The sequence below is a fragment of the Scyliorhinus canicula genome, chromosome 11 (assembly GCF_902713615.1).
Source record: "Scyliorhinus canicula chromosome 11, sScyCan1.1, whole genome shotgun sequence".
Classification (NCBI taxonomy): domain Eukaryota; kingdom Metazoa; phylum Chordata; class Chondrichthyes; order Carcharhiniformes; family Scyliorhinidae; genus Scyliorhinus; species Scyliorhinus canicula.
This window is the reverse complement of record NC_052156.1, coordinates 6,215,024-6,236,663: the sequence shown is the minus strand read 5'-3', so window position 1 is coordinate 6,236,663 and position 21,640 is coordinate 6,215,024. Positions and strand designations below refer to the sequence as shown.

The following is a 21,640-nucleotide window of genomic DNA, read 5'->3' as shown; positions in this document are numbered from 1 at the left end:
CTTCAGTTTTGCAAGGGCTCCTTGATACCACACTCAGTCAAATGCTGCCTTGATGTCAAGGGAAGTCACACTCCCCTCACTCTGGCATTTGCTCTTTTGTCCATTTTTGAACCAAGGTTATAATGAGGTCAGGAATTGAGTGACCCTGTCAGAACCCAAACTGAGCATCCATGAGTAGGCCACTGCTGAGTAAGTGCAGCTTGATGAAGCTGTTGATCACCCCTTCCATCACTTTGCTGATGATGGGGAGTAGACTGATGGGACGGTAATTGGCTGTATTTGACCTGTTCCTTGTTTACAGGACATAACGGCAATTTTTCACATTTCTGTGCAGATTCCGCGTAGCTGTACTGAAACAGGATAGAGACAAGAAGTGGCTGTCTGGGTGTACTGAGGTTCAGTTCTGTTATCACAAGAGCTGCTGCAGCTAAGATTTGCGAATTCATTGGGATTGAACCGAGCACCTACCATGACATATGCGATCTGCCTCATAACCTCACCGGGCTAGGTAGTTACCCATTCAGCTGTGATGCACGCACTACACAATTTTAATTTCTTGAAAAAGGGTATGTGTAAATGCTAGCAGCCAATCTCTGATCCATATTTGCTGCTTTCTCCTGTGTGGACCCAGAGGTTTAGAAATAATTTTTCTTGCATAGCGTTTGCAGCATAAGAACAGGCCATTTAAACCCACCAGGCTTGATGCTCAGTGTTTATGCTCCACTGCACTCCATCTCACCTGATTAACATGTCTTTTTGTTCCTTTCTTGCTGACACACTTGCCATACTTCCCCTAAAGTATGTTCTTATTGTAGTTGCCTCATTGATGGATAAATCTTATTACAAGATCTGCCAGTGTCTGCATTCTGAGATATCTACGTAGTAATGAGAAGGTCGCACACAGTTCCCAAGTTTTCATGGTGAACAGCTTTGATGGCTTGCGAAAACAAAACTTTGGGCATCCTATTTTAAATGATTATAATAACCGTAAGTAATCAAAATGCAATGTTGAATTGTTCTAGGATTCCCCGCACATTATTTGAATGGGACAAACATTCACAATTCCAAAATTTTGCTGGCCCATTTTAGTTATTTCTTTTCTTTTTTTTCCATAAATTTAAAGTACCCAATTCTTTTTTTCCATTTAAGGGGCAATTTAGTGTGGCCAGTCCACCGACCCAGCACGTCTTCGGGTTGTGGGGGTGAGACCCACACAGATATGGGGGGAATGTGCAAACTCCACACGGGCAGTGACCTGGAGGCCAGGATTGAAACCGGGTCCTCGGCGCCGTGAGGCAACAGTGCTAATCAATGCTTCACTGTGCCGTCCATACCATTTTAGTTATTTAATTCGCTTTGACCAATCACACTGAAGCCTGGTACAATTTTTGATACAACGCAAAATTTCTCCGCCTGGAAACATAAGGAATGGCCGTTTTTCCATAATTAATGAACTGCTAATGAAATCCATTTTTTTGATACTGCACAATCCGAAGTGAATAGTGGGTACTGCAGGGATCAGAGCTCGAGCCCCAGCTATTCACTATATCATACATTCTCATAGAATTTACAGTGCAGAAGGAGGCCATTCGGCCCATCGAGTCTGCACCGGCTCTTGGGAATTGACCCAAGGTCAACATCTCCACCCTATCCCCATAACCCAGTAACCCCACCCAACACTAAGGGCAATTTTGGTCACTAAGGGCAATTTATCATGACCAATCCACCTAACCTGCACATCTTTGGACTGTGGGAGGAAACCGGAGCACCCAGAGGAAACGCACGCACACACGGGGAGGATGTGCAGACTCCGCACAGACAGTGACCCAAGCCGGGAATCAAACCTGGGACCCTGGATCTGTGAAGCAATTGTGCTGTCCACAATGCTACCGTGCTGCCACTATATATACATGTATAATATATATATATAAATGATTTAAATTAGGGAGCTAAATGAAATGTCAACAAATTTGCAAATGCCACCAAGCTGAGTGGGAGGGTGAGCTGTGAGGAGGATGCAGAGATGCTTCAGTGTGATTTGGACAAACTGAGTGAGTGAGCAAATGCATGGCAGATGCAGTATAATGTGGATAAATATGCGGTCATCCACTCTGGCGGCAAAATAGTAGGGCAGCTTATTATCTGATTTGCTACAGATTGAGAGATGGAAACATGCAATGAGACCTGGTTGTCTTTGCAAAGAACACTGAAAGTAAGCATTCAGTCACAGCAAGTAGCAAAGAAGGCAAATGGTATGTTGGCCTTCATAGCAGAGGATTTGAGTACAGGAGCAGGGATGTCTGGCTGCAATTATACAGGGTCTTGGTGAGGCCACACCTGGAATGTTGTGCAGTTTTGTCTTCTTCGCTGAGGAAGGATGTTCTTGCTATAGAGGGAGTGCAGGGAAGGTTTACCAGTCTGATTCCTGGGATGGTGGAACTGACATATGAGGAGAGATTGAGTCGATTAGGATTGTATTCACTGGAGTTTGAAGAATGAGGGAGGATTGCATAGAAGCCTATAAAATTCTAACAGGACTGGACAGGGTAGATTGAGGCAGGATAGTGGGATTGTCCAGAACCAGGGGTCATAGTCTAAGGATGTGAGGTAAACCGTTTAGGACTGAGTTGAGAACTTTCTTCACCCAGAGAGTGGTGAGCCTGTGACATTCGCTACCACAGAAAGCCAAAACATGGTATGTTTTCAAGAAGGAGTTAGATACAGCTCTTGGGTCTATAGGGCTCAAAGGATATGGGGTAAAAGTGGGAACAGTTGCTGAGTTGGATGATCAGTCATGATCATAATGAATGGCGGAGCAGGCTTGGAGGGCCGAATGGCCTCCTGCTTCTACTTTCTATGTTTCCATGTGTCACCTTTCCACTAATGGGCTATTAATTATGCTGAAAAATGGTCATTTGCAATAAAAGAATTACAGACCCCTGGTGTCTGAGCCTAGTTTCTGCACAGAAGAGAAAGATCAGAATTTTTTTTTTTATACCATGCACCATCTGAAAGAGTGGAAGCTGAATCAGTAATAGTTTTTTCAAGGGGAGCAGATGAATAATTTATCAGAGAAACATTTATCTCATCTTCATACCTATTCTAATCTTACAGGAGAGAATCATATCGCAGAGGAGGAGGGCATTTGGCCTCTTGTACCTATACCGGCTCTTCAAAGAGCGACCTAATTCTCCATAGATTTTCTCCCAGAATCTTGCAAGTCGGTCCTTTTTGAGTACATTTCTCATTGATGATGTGGAATCTGATACCGCCGCTCTATTAAGTAATGTGGTTCAGATCTTAACCAGTGTGTGTGTGTGAAGAAATTTCAGTGGCTTTTTGGTTACCCTCCACTCACCTCCATTCCCGTACCGGCCTCCCCGAGTGGCGACTAGGGGCTTTTCACAGTAACTTCATTGAAAAAAAAAATTGCTTATTGTCACGAGTAGGCTTCAATGAAGTTACTGTGAAAAGCCCCTAGTCGCCACATTCCAGCGCCTGTTTGGGGAGGCTGGTACGGGAATCGAACCGTGCTGCTGGCCTGCTTGGTCTGCTTTCAAAGCCAGTGATTTAGCCCAGTGAGCTAAACCAGCCCATTGAAGCCTACTTGTGACAAGCGATTATTATTATTACCAGAGGAAATAGTTTCTCCCTACTTGCTCTATCCCCATAATTTGCAACACCTCCCTTGGGATTCCCCTTAATCTTCGCGGTTCTAAGGACAGTAACTGCGGTTCCTCCAGATTCTTCATGCCCCCTGAACAGATCATAAGTTACGAAGAGCCTTGGTTTTTCACCCCCAGCTTCTCAGTTTTGGAAAAACAACTCCTCGTCACAAAAGTAGGAGCATTCTTTCAGAGCGTGGAGTTTGCATTTGAAACCATACCCATAAAACTATCAAGAGTAGTGTTTATTAATATGTCTCTGGGTAAATGAGACTCTCTTCTCTGTTAAGTCTAGATTCTGGAAAATAAAGCCCTTTTGCTTTTGCCTTCCCGGTTTCTGAAACAAATTAAAATTAAACACCTCCAGGGCTTGAAGGCTGCTGAAGGTACACGCGGAGATTCAAAGATGTTCTGAAAATATTTTCTGTAAGAATATAAAAGATGAATTGTTGTATTGTTCTCGAGATATTGCCATGGTCCTACTGAATTTGCGTGACCAAATGTGCAGAGTTCAAAATTTGTTGTTATAATTGCCCCTTTAGGGTTCAGCTGAGTTTTTCTTTGCCTGTGCAGATGTAGTTATCTAATTTATTAATTTACATTTTGGTATACCCTGCCTGTGGGCAAGAGTTGAACTCCAAATAGCCTGTTACATTTGAATAGGTTTGGAATGGAAATGTATTTAGCAATAGGGATATAATGTTATTTGCAGAATACATCTTGTTTAAATTGCAAGTTAACCCATTTAAACTGCAAATGTCCCCTTTTCCAAGCAGTTTTTTTTTGTGGGTGGGGGGGGCGGAAGGAAGGAAAACAACTCTATTGTCTTTTATGTAACACAACAATTAGGTGCCATTTTGCAACAAGGAGAAAATGATCAGCTCCGTTTAATATTTTATTGATTTGATAAATTGTGAAGATTATGCATGGTTTGACCAGTGAATGGTTACAAATGGTGTATAAAAGATACATTAATGAGCAGTGTGCCTCTTTTAAATATAAAGTGGCTCTTTCTCTGAACAATTTATCCAGCTCAAGTGTAAAAATGGCTCTTTTTACAAACCATTCATCTAACTGAAGTATTTAACCCTGTCCTTTTCTCTTTTGCAGTGACTGGTTAGACTAAACAGGCTTTCTAAATTAACCTGATTGTTTCTGTGAACAGCCTGTCTAAATCCTGAAGAGACAGGGAAATCTTTTTCTGCTCACCTTGTCTCCCAGTGACTTATGTACTTCATTGACTGTGAGTGTGTCGAGACGTCCTGTGGTTGGGAAAGGCACTATATAAATGCAAGCCTTTTTTTTTCATTGAATTTGTGGCTCATTGGTGAGTTACTGGCTTTTTACCTCTGGGATACCTGTCCAGATCCAACGTGAAGTGAGCTTGCCAAGTCTTCAATTCAGCGTAATTTACTACTGAACTGGCAATCTGTCTTTGAGAGGCCAGAGGATGCATGGTGTTGCAATTGGGGGAGAGTAAAAAGCATTATTGGGCAAGCTATTCTACAGCAGTACAATTTTCGGGAAGAACTTAACGATTTTTCTATCACGTTTTTATTGCTCTATGTGACCTCTTTAAGTGCTTTAACGTGGACATGGGCTGGGTTTTTGATCTCTGGACCTGGCAGGATATCGGTGAAAGGGTTTGACAGGGTAAACGTTGCCACCCGTGAGGGAGACCAAGATTTGGGGTTGCCAACCCTCCAGGATTGGCTGGAGTGTCCAGGAATGGTGAGACCCCATTTGGAGTATTGTGAGCAGTTTTGGGCCCTGTATCTAAGGAAGGCTGTGCTGGCCTTTGTGAGGGCCCAGAGGACGTTCGTGAGAATGATGCCTGGAATGAAGAGCTTGTCGTATGAGGAATGGTTGAGGACTCTGGGTCTGTACTCGGTGGAGTTTAGAACGATGAGGGGGGGATCTTATTGAAACTTACAGGATACTGCGAGGCCTGGATAAAGTGGACGTGGAGAGGATGTTCCAACTTGTTTGAAAAACTAGAAGCAGAGGACACATTCTCAGACTGAAGGGACGATTCTTTAAAACAGAGATGAGGAGGAATTCAGCCAGAGGGTGGTGAATCTGTGGAACTCTTTGCCGCAGATAGTTGTGGAGGTCAAATCACTGAGCGTCTTTAAGACAGCGATAGATAGGTTCTTGATTAATACAGTGGATCAGGGGTTATGGGGAGAAGGCAGGTGAATGGGGATGATAAAAATATCAGCCATGATAGAATTTCGCAGCAGACTCAAGGGGCTGAGTGGCCTAATTCTGCTCCTATGTCTTTTGTTCCTTATGGTCTTATGGTCTAAGAGAAAAATATCAGCCATGATTGAATGGCGCAGCAGACTCAAGGGGCTGAGTGGCCTAATTCTGCTCCTATGTCTTTTGTTCCTTATGGTCTTATGGTCTAAGAGAAAAATATCAGCCATGATTGAATGGCGCAGCAGACTCAAGGGGTCGAGTGGCCTAATTCTGCTCCTATGTCTTATGGTCCTTATGGTCTAAGACCAATCTCTAGAACACTGCTGTGTGAAATCTTGGAGAAAAATCATTTGAGACATTAAAAATGTTTTTTTGGTGTCATTTGCTTTGAACACTTCTCTTTACCCGATATAAAAATATTGAAAATGGGCTAAGTGACTGTTTGGCTGGTGTGTCGGCTGACTAATGGCTGGAGTGTGGGGGCAGATCATGTGGCGAAACCTCCAGAAAGCACAGTTTACAACTCCACCAGAGCCCGAGATCATAAATATGAGCTACTCACTAATCAATCCTTAATTTAAAAATCAAAAGAAAGTTTAAAAAATATACGCATTTGTTGGCTACTGTTTAATCCAAATGTACTGAACACAAATCATTTAGCTCTTATGATTCAATATTCAGAGTTGAAACCGGGAATAAACTTCCAGCGTTGCCTTCATTTAAAAAAATGCAAGACTTGAAGTTAAGCTGTACTAATGCAGCGTATGAGAGGCCTTGGTCCCTCTGATACCTTCCTCTAAAACAGCGGTGAAAGGAATTTCACACCAACAGGTGAAGCATTCACACAGCGGTATTACACAGTGTAATTTCCAGGTCATACTTGCGGAAATAAAGATGTAATTATACAATTTTAGGAAAGTGCCTGGGTCTTTCGTCTGTCAAAATAAAACGTGGCATTTATTTTTCACTTAAGTCCCTTTTTCTTTAAATAGCCAGTTCTCTTGTGCCCCACACCACAGTAGCTGACGAGCTGCCGCAAAGCAAGCAAGGTCACCCCCAAATTATCCTTCCCTATACACAGAGCATCACAGTGTCTTCGCCAGAGTAGTGTGGCTGAGACTGGGGAGCTGGTCGGTACTGTTCCAACCTTCATTCCACTGCTTCTCTGTATTAGGGTTCCAACAACCCAGTATGTATTTTTGATCTCTCATCTCGGAAAGTATTTCTGAATCTGCAAAGGTTCTGGCCAGCCCACGTGTGCTTAATGATTTGTTTGCAAAAAAAATAATCACTTGTTAGTCCCAGTATTAGGAAGTCTTTAATCATCTTCTAGCTGTGAGCAGTGAGAGACAGAACTCAGATAAACCCAAACTGCAGAGTGTGGTGAACTCAGCCTAACGCATCACACAAGCTTGCCACCCCCACATTGATTCTGTCTACACCTCCCGCTGCCTCAGGAAGGCAGACAGCATTATCGGAGACTCCTCCCATCAGGCGTTGCCTTTCAGACCCTTCCTTCAGGCAGAAGGTACAGAAGTCTGAAGACCCGGACATCCAGACATTGGAACAGCTTCTTCCACAGATCTGCTAGACTCCTCAACGACTCCCCCTCGGACTGATCTGTTCCCTGGAAGAACGCTATTCATGACGCCCTATGCTGCTCTTGCTCATGTATTTGCTTTGTTTGGCCCCTTGTTCCACACTGTAACCAATCACTGTTTGTCGATGTACCATTTGTCAATGTACTCTGCCAATTATACTTTTCACTGTACTTCGGTACACGTGACAATAAATCACATCAAATTCACAAATGCAATCAGGGCTTTCATAACCTGCTGCTGCAATGTAATCAGATAGTAGAGGCAACCAGAAGTTTGGAACAAAGAAATGATCAATAAGATGATCCACAGCTACAGGGTAGAGTTGTGTCCATTATGTGACGGTAAGTTGCATGACCTAAATGAATCTCATCACAACTGTTGGTCTTTAGGTTCATTTAAAAAATAAATTTTACAACAAAACCCATATTACCACAGCAGATGATAGACAAACCCCGAAAATTATACCCAACCCATCTACCAAGATAAAAAAGAAAAGACAACCGGAAAAATAAACTGAACCCAACACTCCCCCCAGCAACTGACAATGATTAATTCCTTAGATAGATAATGAAGGGCTGCCACCTCTGGTAGAACCCTTCAACCAACCCCCTAATGGTGGACTTGGAATTCTTGCATCTCAAAAAAGTCATTAGGTCACCAACCATACCGAGGCGCTGGGCGGAGAGAAAGACCTCTGTGCCAACAGAACTCTCCTCCGGGCAATCGGCGAAGCAAAGGCAAGACCATCCCGTCTGCAGCCCCAGCCAGTCTGACACCCAGAAAATGGCCACCAGAGGTCAAGACTCCAGATTGATATCCAGAATCGCCGACATGGTGTTGAAGACGGAGACCCAAAAGCGTACCAGTTTGGGACAAGACCAGAACACGGGTGGCACAGTGGTTAGCACTGTTTCTTCACAGCGCCAAGGTCCCAGGTTCGATTCCTGGCTTGGGTTACTGTCTGCGCGGAGTCTGCACGTTCTCCCTGTGTCTGCGTGAGTTTCCTCCGGGGGCTCCGGTTTCCTCCCACAAGTCCCAAAAGACGTGCTGTTAGGTAATTTGGACATTCTGAATTCTCCCTCTGTGTACCCGAACAGGCGCCGGAATGTGGCGACTTGAGGAATTTTCACAGTAGCTTGATTGCAGTGTTAATGTAAGTCCACTTGTGACAATAATAAAGATTATCATTATTACATATGTGTGTGATTGACCGGCCCCCCGGGACACCGATAGCACCTGCGTTCTACCTCCGGAAAATAACACTCGACCTACTTTTGGTCAGGTGTGCCCTGTGCACCACATTCAGCTGGATTAGACCAAGTCACTCACAAGAAGATGTGGAGTTCACCCTGCTCAGGGTGAACCCCTCCACCCCCAAACATCGTCGACAACTGCTCCAAGCTGGCAAACCATCCCTCTATTACTAAATCCCCGAATCTGTCCAGCCCTTTCCCTTCCCACACCCTGAAAGTAGCGTCCAATCTTGACAGTTCAAATAAATGATCAGCCCTGTTGCCTCACGGCACCGAGGTCCCAGGTTCGATCCCAGCTCTGGGTCACTGTCCGTGTGGAGTTTGCACATTCTCCCCGTGTCTGCGTGGGTTTCGCCCCCACAACCCAAAGATGTGCAGGGTAGGTGGATTGGCCACGCTAAATTGCCCCTTAATTGGAAAAAATGAATTGGGTACACTAAATTTATTAAAATAAAATAAAAAATAAAAGGAAAAAAAAAATAATCAGCAGAGATAGGGCCAGCTTCGACACGGCTCCAAGCTTAAAATGCAGCCCGAAGTCTCCTTATCCTTAAAGTGGACACGACCACCAGGTTTGAGTAGTACCGAGCCGGTGACAACAGAAGTGAGGCCGTCATCAACTTCCCTAGACTGGACCCCTACACCACCTTGCCTCTATCTATCCCCATACTGAACCTGGGTGACTGCACCACCCCAGCACCTTCTCAGCATTGGCCGCCCAATAATAATAAAGCAAAATCGGCAATGCTAGGCGCCCCCCCCCCCGATTGCCTATCTCGTTGAAGAACTACCCTACGAACGCTTGGATTCTTGCCCCCCCCACAAAAAAAATGACAAAATCAACCTATTGGCCCTCCCAAAAAAAGATTTGGGGAGGAAGATAGAAAAACAAAACAAAAACACCTTGGAAGAATGTTCATTTTGATAGACTGGACTATGCCTGCCAGGGATAGAGGAAGGTTAACCCACTTTTGCAGATTGGACTTAACCTTGTCCACCAGGCTTGCTAAGTTCAGTTTATGCAACTGGGCCCAATCATGGGCCACCCGGTCCCAGATATCTAAAGGTAGAGCTGGCCAAGCGAAAAGGCAAAACCCCCGGCCGAAAAAGAGAAAGAAATATCTCTACCCTACAAAAATACAACAAAATTCAACACTCGTACCAAAGGTACGATCCCACCAGGAACAATTTCCGAGGAAAGAGAAATCCTGCCTGAAACAATATCCCACAAAACAAATGGCATCCCATCCCCACCATATAACTTATGCAAAACAAGCCCCTCCCAACCAAGTAAACAAAGAAATAACATCAAATCCATGCAAAATGCCCCAAACCCCTTCCCGTGAACAATTAAAACACCTTGAGCCCGTTCAACTCTACCACAGTCCATGCTCTGTAACAAAACCTTCTGCCTCCTCCGCAATAAGATTGACCCAAAGGTAACACGCAGCCTCGCCGGATGCACCACTCCAAACCTCACTCCACTCTTGAATAAAGCCTCTTTGGCCTTGTGAAAGAACACTGGCTTCTTCGCCAGCTCCGCACCAACATCCTGATATACTCTAACATGGCGACCTTCCCATCTCAGGTCACGATCCTCCTTGGCCCACTTCAGGACCCGCTCCTTCTGGAAGCTGTGAAATCTGGCTGTCACTTTGTGGTGGCTCATTCGCCCAAGGCTTCTGCCAGAGTGTTCGATGGGCCCTCTCCAACTCAGAAGGGGATGCCAATACACCCGCCACCGCAACCATCTTACCAAACATCTGCCAAATTCGGGCCTCCACACTATTTGGCAACCCCACGAACCAAAGATTTTGTCTCCTCAACCGATTGTCCAGGTCATTCACTTTCTGCCTCAGATTCTTATTCTACTCCGTCACCACTGAGAGGTGATTCGGTTGTTGTGCCTCGCCAAAGCCTCCACCCCTTTCAACTCCTCGACATGCTCCTTTACAGCTTCCAAAGTCCCTTCCAACTTTCCAGGGACAGGACCCAGGGCCGCCTCAATCGACTTACTCACCATAGCTTCTCATAATGTTTTTCAAACTGATTTTCAAACTTTGTAGTCAGCGCCACCATTAGCATATCTGCCATGATGGGGGCGGCTGCAACTGCTGGATTCGCCGCGGCTGCCACCCTCCCTGCTGAGGCTCAACGTGAAGCCTCCAAGTTGGTTGAGGAATTTCCACCCACAGACTTCTTAGTTGTCTTTTTTGACATATTTCCACACTAGGACCCCTCTGTTTTCTTCTTGGAAGAGATTAAGGACCAAAAAGCTCTGAGAACTGGATAAAAAGGGCCAAAAAACAAGTCCGCTGGTGGGAGCTCCCTAATGCACGACCTACTATTCATGCTGCCACCGGAAGTCAGGTTCATTCATTAAACATCTTATTTACTTTTTATGAATCTCAACTCCTTTTCCAAGTATGAAAAACAGGAATACCCAGTTTGGATCTTGAGGGAAATTATGTTCCTTGTTTATTCCATTGTAAAAAAGACACAGGACAGTGAGCATTAACCCGCATGAACATAGGTGCTCCATTTGCTGGAGCAATCGAGTCCGCTGAACCTAAAGATGGGAATTACTGACAGAAGCATTTTTTACGGACTGTGGGCATTGCTAACTAGGCCCTTGAGAAGATGGTGGTGAGCTGGTGCCTTGAACTGCTGCAGTCCATGTGGAGTAGGTACACACACGGTGCAGTTAGGGAGGGAGTTGAAGAATTCTGGCCCTGCGATGGTGAAGGGATGGCGATATATTTCCACGTCAGGACAGTGGCTTGGAGGGCGATATAACCCCACTGGAGGCCACGGGGTCTGGACCATAAGACCGTAAGACATAGAAGCAGAATTAGGCCACTCGGTCTACTCCGTCATTCAACCGTGGCTGATATTTTTCTCATCCCCATTCTCCTGCCTTCTGCATATAACCCCTGATCTCCTTATTAATCAAGACCATGAGGTTCCCACGGCCTCACCTGATGTATGACCTCCCCAGATGAAGGGGCAGGGCTACACCCTTAACCCAGACTGCCCTGGGATATAAATACCCTGGATGAGTGTGGGTCGGGATGTGGGAGATCCTTAGGGGAGTAGAGTGTGCACTGAGTAACTCGTATAAAACCTTTTTGTTCCCATCTGTCGTCGCTTCCTCATGGTCGCTTGCCTGGATCTTACAGAGGTGAACTCTCACGAGGTGGTATTGTAACAAGAAAGATGTCCAGGCATAGGAAAGGGTTCAATAAAGGGTTACTGAAGTAATAATTGGGATTAAGCATAGATTACAAGGACAAACCAAAAAGGATTATATGGAGGAGAGAAGTTACAGGGGGTGATTTTGTTTCTTCGAGGCAAATGTCAATATATTTAAGGGTCACAGATGCTACGAGAGGGTAGCAGCCCATGGTTAGAAGGAGGATTAAAACAGTTTGTGCTTGCGCTTCACCCAATGATTGCCAAGTGAGTTGGTACACTAAATTTCTCAACATATTCGGGAGAAAATAGGATAAGCACGGTAGCACAGTTGTTAGCACTATGGTATCACAGTGCCAGGGTCCCAGGTTCGATTCCCCGCTGCGTCACTGTCTGTGTGGAGTCTGCACATTCTACCTGTGTCTGCGTGGGTTTCCTCCGAGTGCTCCAGTTTACTCCCACAGTCCAAAGACATGCGGGTTAGGTGGATTGGCCATGCTAAATTGCCCTTGGTGTCCAAAAAAGGTTAGGCGAGGTTATTGGGTTACGGGGATAGGGTGGAAGTGAGGGCTTAAGTGGGTCAGTACAGACCCGATGGGCCGAATGGCCTCCGTTTGCATTGTATGTTCTATGTAATTTCTATGTAATAAGTACCCAATAAACAACTTTAAGTGTTATAACACCCTGCGCTCTTGCATGGTCAATTCCAGCCCCACAGGCCTCGGAGTCACAACCCAAGTGAATTAACCAATAATTCTCATATAAAAATACCAAAAAACTCTTGGCGGCCCAATAATTACAGTCACCAGGTTTGTAAGTTGAAACACAATTACTATTTATTTATAACAGGAGCAAAGATGACATCTGCGTAATTACTACTGAATAACAAGCATAATAACTTACTACCCCCTTTAGTGTCCCACCCTCTACCCACATACACAAGACCGACACACTAGAGGGGTGGAAAAGGATAAATATAAAAAGGATCAAAGTCAAAAGATAAGAGTCCTTGCTTTAAGTGATGAGTTCTTAGCAGCAGGCGTCCCTCCCAGCACGCTGGTTGGTCAGAGCCTCTGGTTTAGAGCTGGTGGGGGTCTTGTAGAACACAGAGCAGTACAGCACAGTACAGGCCCTTCGGCCCACGATGTTGTGCCGACCATTTATCCTAATCTAACATCAACCTAACCTACACCACCGCTACAATTTACTGCTGTCCACGTGCCTGTCCAAGAGTCTTCTTTGCAGAGTCATTCATTTAGTACGGTACTTACAGGCAGCAGGCCTTCTGGGGAGTCACTTTAGTCCTTATCAAACTAGGCCTTCAACTCAAAAGGTTCACATTCAGGCCTATTTCTTTCATGAGACACTTTGCCTCATATCAAACCTTGCTTCTTGCCGTGGTGTTTTTTTCTCAAGCCTACGCACTCTTGGGAGAATAGCACCCATACTTACTGGAGAGAGAATCAGCCCTCACAGTGGCCTAATAAAAGGGAGTTTAGCTTTGTCTTTTGGGAAGAGAATTAGTTGAAATCCTCCACCCAGACTGCAGAATCATAAGTCAAACTCAAATGGAACCTGGTGGCTTTGAGAAACATCCCAGAAGGATAATATCCAGTCACCACCTGTTACCGGGCAGATCACAGATTGCTGGGGCCCATTCTTCGGCTGCCAGCCACATCAATCAATCTGAGTCATCATTGTTGTCAGTCTAAAGCAGCAAAGCCTTCTGGATCTTCCTGTTTGGATTAAAGCCACAGGCCACTTTCCTTAAAGACACATGTCCATTAATCATCCATGAATCAAAAATGTAACAGCAAAAAATAAAAGGAAGGGGAAATAAGGGAATGGACAAGAAGGACCCTGACACGAAAGGCGTAGAAGCCATTTGGTTAGATTTCCAACACATTACTCCCGGTCACTTCACTGTGGTGAGATTTCTGGCCGACCTTCTTGTTTGTTGCTATGTTCATTTTGGGTTGGATTTTTCCTTCAGTGAACTCTCTGGATATTGCGTGCTTTTTAAAAAATGCATTTGCGGGAAGGCATTAGTCCATCAAGAATGTATGGAGAACCAAACTTTGCCTCATCTATCGGCTGCTGCTTGTATTGTCTCACACACACACAATTTACAGTGCAGAAGGAGGCCATTCGGCCCATCGAGTCTGCACCGGATCTTGGAAAGAGCACCCTATCCAAGGTCAATCCTCCACCCTAGCCCCATAACCCAGTAACCCCACACAACACTAAGGGCAATTTTGGTCACTAAGGGCAATTTATCATGGCCAATCCATCTAACTTGCACATCTTTGGACTGTGGGAGCAAACCCACGCACACACGGGGAGGATGTGCAGACTCCGCACAGACAGTGGCCCAAGCCGGAATCGAACCTGGGACCCCGGAGTTGTGAAGCATTTGTGCTATCCACAATGCTACCGCGCTGCCCAAAGGTTTTATATCACCGTTACTCTGTTTTCACCTGTGGCAGTCTTTGAGACTATGGGGCTTGCTACCACCCCCCTCCCTCCATCCAGCCAGGTTCGCCAATCAAAATAATATAAGATTTGATAACTTCCGTTATTGGTGTATGTTAGATGGCGATTAAAGGATTACTGTGGCATTGATCAATGTACAATTATTTCACTGAAGTGCTTAATTATTCTTATTCCCCAATCACTGTGGGGCTTAGAGAATACAGTAATCATGTACAAGGACCACTGAATGCAGAGCGTTGTGGCCCACTGTATTCAAAGCGATTCCCACAAAGCTGAAAACTACCAGAAAACCTTATGTGATAGGGTTCATTGCTGTGCAATTATCTGAATCTTAAAGACCCAACTACGCCCAGTGACTGGCTGCAGTATGGAATTACCAATACTGATTTTGAAAATGGCTCCCCACTGCGACTATTTACTGTGCCAAGTAAAATCAGGTCTCTTAAACAAAGACATGACTTAAGAAGTGTTTCAGTCTTGTTGTGGGTGACCTTTCTCCAAAGAAAACTTTGCAATGAATTTGCTTCCAAGTGTTCAGGAGTTGAAACTTTCATACGGAAATGATGGGGCTGCCAGTTTAGCAGCAACTCCTGTTGCAGCCACACGTGACCACGAGTCGCAACACAATTGAAATTAACAAATAATTTTTGGAAAATACCCAAAGTCTCTGGTCTTTGGCTGCCAATGACTACAGTCACCAGGTTTGTAAATTTAAACACAATTAGTGTTTATTAGTAACAGTAGCTATGATTAAATATGCAGCAAATACAGCTGATTAACGAGTTTCGAATTCCTAAACCCCACACTCTTTAACTCATCCCCACCCTCATATATATATATATATATACATATATAATATATAGACACACACACATGCACATGACAGTCAAATGTATGCAGAGGGGGAAGTGGGGTGTAAGAATAATGATGAAAGTAGAAAGATAAGAATCTTTCTTTCAGATGGTTGTCTTCCATTACATCTTTCTTCAGTCTCGGCTTTCAGTTCAGGATTTGTGCTTTCAGTCTGTAATGGTTTTCACGATAGATTCTTCCGGGTCTCAAGACCTTCCCTGCAGTTTCAGAAATCAGAGTAGGCAGCATTTCTGGAGAGACTCTCACAGTTTCTTCTCTCGGTCCAGTATCCGACTGTCACTTCCTGCATCCTCTGAAAACCACCCCCCTCGGGTAGGACCCAATCACTACCTATCCCTGGGCAGAGTGTACGTAGAATCATAGAATTTACAGTACAGAAAGAGGCCATTCAGCTCATCGAGTCTGCACCGGCCCTTACAAAGAGCACCCAACTGAAGCCCACCCTATCTACCCTATCCCCGTAACCCAGTAACCCCCACTTAACATTTTTTGGACACTAAAGGCAATTTAGCATGGCCAATCCACCTAACCTGCACATCTTTGGACTGTGGGTGGAAACCGGAGCACCCAGAGGAAACCCACGCAGACACGGGGAGAACATGCAGACTCCGCATAGACAGTGACCCAATCGGGAATCGACACTGGGACCCTGGAGCTGTGAAGCAACTGTGCTAATCACTATACTACTGTACAGCCGTTGGCCAATTCATTGAACCGAATACCTCTGATCTCTTGGGTGCCAAAAAGTCTTGTGTTTTTCTGTTCAGAAGCACAGTGTGCCATTTCGCAACTTTTGAGTTAAAGGTAAATGCTCATTAATACATCCATGGATCAATAATGATAACTACAAAGTAAAAGAAATGCGAAATAAAGGAATCCACAGGAAGGGCCCTTACACTCCTCAGTCCCACGTAAACATTAAGTCCAGACAAATGTCCAGAAGATGGCGCCGGAGCGAGGCGACTCTCTGCAAACACGCCCCAACAGATCCAATTTTTACTTAACTTATAGTTGTTCTAATCTTTTCCCTATTATGTATTTTCTTTTATTCCCTTTTCTTTCCATGTACTTAATGATCTGTTGAGCTGCTCGTAGAAAAATACTTTTCACTGTACCTCGGTACACGTGACAATAAACAAATCCAATCCAAGTGAGGAAATCAGTTTGTATTTCTAACTGTAGCTGATGACAAGGAGGTTGTGTCTCATTGTTTTTAACTGGGAAGTGTTTATTGGACCTCCAGGAAATGTACATAGTGAGGCAAATACACTCTCCAGACTCATGTCTTGCACATGGATATTCAAAACTCTCTCCTGTAGCTTACTTACTCTATTATTCTCCCCTCTCATCTTCACTGTGTGTCTCTTTTGATCAGCAGACTCCATTTACAGAATATTAAATATGTCTCCAGTCTCTCCTGCTTTGATTGGATTTTCTTTTAATCTGCACTTTTCTTGCAATTCTCCTCTGCTATTGCAGGAAGCGGTGCCCTCGTGATATTGTTACTCGACTCGTAATCTAAAGGCACATGGTGATGATGTTGGGATGTGTCTTCGAATTCCACCATGGCAAAGGTGGAATTCAATAAATTTTTTAAAATCCTGAATTAAAAGTCCAATGATGACCATGAAAACATTGTCCCTTGTCTTAATACCCATCTGGTTCATTAATTCCATTCTTACGGGGTCTGGCCTACTTGTGACTCCAAACCCAAAGAAATGTGGTTGACTCTTGATTGCAATTTGAAATGACCTGGCAAGACACTCTATTGTATCTATTGGAAAGGCTATAAGGATTATGAAACTGGCCGGACCAACCGGCATTTGCCGAGGTATGGGATACGACAATGACCCTGTCAACCCTCCAAGGTCCTCCTTTGCTAACATGGGGTCTTGTGCAAAAATTGGGAAAGCCGACTCACAGACTAGTCAAGCAAGACTAGTCATACATACAAAATCATTACAGATAATGACCCTGACACCACAATTACCATCCCTGGGCCTGCCTGTCCCATCGGTAGGACAGAGCCATCAGAGGTGGTGGCACAGTGATATACAGTTGGGAGGGAGTTATCTTGGGAGTCATCAACATCGACTGAACACTCCATGAAGTTTCATGGCATCAGAGCAAACATGGGCCCAGGGAAGTTCCTGCTGATTGGCATGTACTGTAGCTTCCCTCGCTCGCAGTTGATGATTCAGTACTCCCTTCAAGTTAAATATCTCTTGGAGGAAGTACTGAGGGTGGCAAGGCTGCATAATGTACTCTGGGTGAGGATCGAGTGTGACTCGGTAGCACCACTACAGACTGAGCTGCCAGAGTCCCAAAAGGTTATCGCTGCCAAACTGCATCCGTAGCAGGTGGCAAGAGAACCAACAAAATTGTCCAGGACCATCAGCGGTAGCAGAATTGTACTCAGCCACAATCTGTAACCTCATGGCTCAGCATATCCCCCACTCTATTATTACCAACAAGCTAACAGATTAACCTGCCGTTCAATGAAGAGTGCAAGGAGGCATGCCAGGAGCAGTACCAGGTATACCTAAAAATGTCAACCTGCTGAAGCTACAGCAAAGAATGACGTGCATGCCAACCAGCAGAAGCAACAAGTAATAGACAGAGTTAAATGGTTCCATAACCAATGGGTCAGGTCTATATTCTGTAGTCCTGCCGCATCCAGTCGTGAATGGTGGTGGACAATTAAAGAACTCAGTGGAGGAGGAGGCGCCACAATTATCCCCATCTTCATGGATGGAGGAGACCAGCGCAAAAGACAAGGCTGAGGCATTCACAACAATCTTCAGCCAGAAGTGCCGAGTGGATGATCCATCTCAGTCTCCTCTGGAGGTCCCCAGCATCACAGATGCCATTCTTCAGCCAATCCGATTCACTCCACATGATATTGAGAAATGGTTGAAGGCACTGGACACGAATGGGCACTGACAATATTCCAGCAATAGTGCTGAAGACTTGTGCTGCAGAACTTGCCACACCCCTAGCCAAGGTGTTCCAGTACGGCTACAACACTAGCAAAAGGCACGACAAATCCAACCTGATCAATTACCACCCTATCAGTCTACTCTCAATCATCAGTAAAGTGATGGAAGGGATTTTCAACAGAGTGATAAAGTGGCACTTGCTTAGCAATAACCTGCTCTAGGACACTCAGTTTGTATTCCACAAGGGTCACTTAGCTCCTGACGTCAATACAGCTTTGGTTCAAACATGGAAAAAAGAGTTGAATGCCAGAGATGAGGTGAGAGTGACTGCCCTTGACATCAAGGTACCATTTTACTGAGTATGGCATCATGGAGCCCGAGCAAAACTGGAGACAATGGGAATCGGTGATGGGGAAAACACCTCCGCTGGTTGGAGTCATACCGAGCACAAAGGAAGATGGTTGTTGGAGGTCAGTCGTCTCCTTTTCAGGACATCACTGTGGGAGGTACTTGGTTCGATCTTATTGGCCATTGCCTGGGACAAATGTTTCTTGCCACCTGTCAGCCCAAAGCCTGGATATTGTCCGGGTCTTGCTGCATTTGGATATGGACTGCTTCAGTATCTGGGGAGTCACAAATGGGGATGAACATTGTGCAATCCTCCGCGAAAACCCCCATTTATGACTTTATGATGGAACGAAGGTCATTGATGAAGCAGCTGAAGATGGTTAGGCCTGGGACACTACCCTGAGGAATTCCTGTAGTGATGTCCTGGAGTTGAGGTGATTGACCTCCAACCACCACAGCCATCTTCCTTTGTGCCAGGTATGACTCCAACCAGCAGAGAGTTTACCCCTGATTCCCATTGACTCCAGTTTTGCCAGGGCTCCTTGATGCCACACTCGGTCAAATGCTGCCTTAATGTCGAGGGCAGTCACTCTCACCTCATCTCTGGCATTCAGCACTTTTGTCCATGTTTGAACCAAGGCTGTAATGAAATCGGGACTGAGTGACTCTGGTGGAACCCTAACTGGGCTTCAGTGAGCAGCTTATTGCTGAGTAAATGCTGCTTGATAGCATGGTTGATGACCCTGTCCATCACTTTGCTGATGATGTAGAGTAGACTGATAGGGTGGGAATTGGCTGGGCAGGATTTGTCCTGTTTCTTGTTACAATTGACCAGAAACTGACCTGGACGAGCCATGTAATAAAATAAGCCAAATATTACAGATGCTGGCATCTGAAACAAGAACTGAGGACACTGGAAACGCTCAGGAGAGAAACAGTTAATATTTCGAGTCATCGACCCTTCAAATGGTTTTCCAGCTTCTCTGTTCTAGTTAAGCACATAAATATTATGGTGGCAAGAGCAGGCCAGAGGCTAGGAAACCAGCAGCACATAACTCACCACCTGACTCCCTAAAACCTGCCCACCATCCACATGGCACAAGTCTGGAGTGTAATGGAATGCTCTCCACTTGCCTGGATGAGTGCAACTCTAACATCGCTCAAAGCTCGATACCATCCAGGACAAAGCAACCCCATTGATTTGCACCCCATCCACAAATGTTCAATCCCTCCACCACTGACGCACAGTGGCAGCTGTGTGTACTATCTACAAGGTGCACTGCAAACTCACCCAGGCTCCTTGGACAGCACCTTCCAAACCCATGTCCGCGACCATGTAGAAGGGCAAGGGCCGCAGACTGGTGGAAACACTGCCACCTGCAAGTTCCCCTCCAAGCCGCTCACCACCCTGACTTGGAAATATATCACCGTTCCTTCAATCTCACTGGGCTAAAGTCCTAGAACACCTTCCCTAACAGTGCTGTGGGTGTACGTACACCACAGGAACTGCGGTGGTTCATGAAGGCAGCTCACCACCACCTTCTCGAGGGCAATAAATGCTGGTCTCGCCAGCAAGGCCCAGGCCCCAGGAATTATTTTTTTAAAAGCATACATTTTATTGGGGCGAAACCTTCTTCTATTTTACAAAAAGTGTTTGGATTTTTTGTAACAGTTTGTAAGATTGTAAACCGTGTTCAGAGTAATTGACTCAGTAAGCCTGCACTCAGGTGAAAATTAAAAAAAAAAAAATTTAGAGTACCCAATTCATTTTTTTCCATTTAAGGGGCAATTTAGCGTGGCCAGTTAAACTACCCTGCACATCTTTGGGTTGTGGGGGCGAAACCCACGCAGACACAGGGAGAATGTGCAAACTCCACACGGACAGTGACCCAGAGCCGGGATCGAACCTCGGACATCGGCGCCATGAGGCTACAGTGCTAACCACTGCGCCACCATGCTGCCCCCAGTCAGGTGAAAATGACCAAAAATCAGAGGAAGCTTTTAATTCCTCCTCAAACATTTTTGAGTTAATTTTTCCTGATAACTATGTTGCCTGAAGTGGACTTACAGCTAAAGCAGACCAACATTTGTGATGCATTTTTAAATAAAATGTTAATTTGTAAATTATTTGACTGCCAATAGATGGCTTTCAGTCCCAAACAATGGCTGCTTTTGATATTGAACTCCTCTGGAAACTGATTCTGAGAGATGAAATCTAGAATGTGTGGCCGTGACTCCTTGTAGATTTAAAAATTTGCCTATCAATTTCTACTTTTCCAAAGGAATGGCAGTAATGACTGTGAACAGTTTACAGTTGACTGCTTGTCGGCGTGATTCTGCCAAGTCAGTCGATATAGGTATAGCAGGAAGGCAGGCAGAGCAGAATACCTGAGACTCAACTCCTGTTCTGTCCAAGGTTCAGTTCTTCTCTTCTGGGCCAGTATCTGTGTCTATGTGTTTACATTGTGTATTTATGTCTGTCCTTTTTTGTAATGTATGGAATGATCCGTCTGGATGGTACGCAGAACAATACTTTTCACTGTACCTCTGTACCCGTGGCATTAAATCAAACCCAAATCCAGTAGTAGGACAACTGACCTCACCTAAAAATGGGAAGGTGAGCCGCAGTCTTCTTCATTCCTGGTTATCGGAACCCCCCCCCCCCCACACACACACACACACACACACGCACAAAATTTGCAGAAGTTAAGAAGCAATTGCTGTATTCAATCACTGAATCCAAGAGTTCCAGACTTCTGTCAGTAAGTTGCCATTTTACGAAGCAATTTGTTTTGTAGGTTCAATGGGTGTCCCATCATTCCTGTTGCTGCCAAGCCTGGAGGACCAGATGCCCCAGAGACAGAAACTCCGCAGGGCATTTCAGAACTTGTTGAGGTAAGCGCTTCCCTTGGAGGCAATTTACAAACCTACTCTGCCGTAATTGCCCTGTCATGGGGTAAATTCAGCAACCTATCTTGCCAAGGTTGTAGAGGGTAGGGTGCAAGCAGTGGGAAGGTTGGGGCAGTTTGTCAAGAGATTGAGAGGGAAGGGTAGTGAACAGCAACTACCCTTGC

General features: G+C 45.1%; 1 protein-coding gene across 1 annotated transcript in view; it reads left to right on the top strand.

Annotated features, from left to right (window-relative positions):
* eefsec (eukaryotic elongation factor, selenocysteine-tRNA-specific) overlaps positions 1 to 21,640 on the top strand; it is a 383,917-nt gene that overhangs the window by 38,633 nt on the left and 323,644 nt on the right. Inside the window, exon 3 of the mRNA XM_038812145.1 lies at positions 21,365 to 21,461. Coding sequence (XP_038668073.1) covers positions 21,365 to 21,461 — 97 coding nt within the window. The remainder of the gene's footprint in view (positions 1 to 21,364; positions 21,462 to 21,640) is intronic.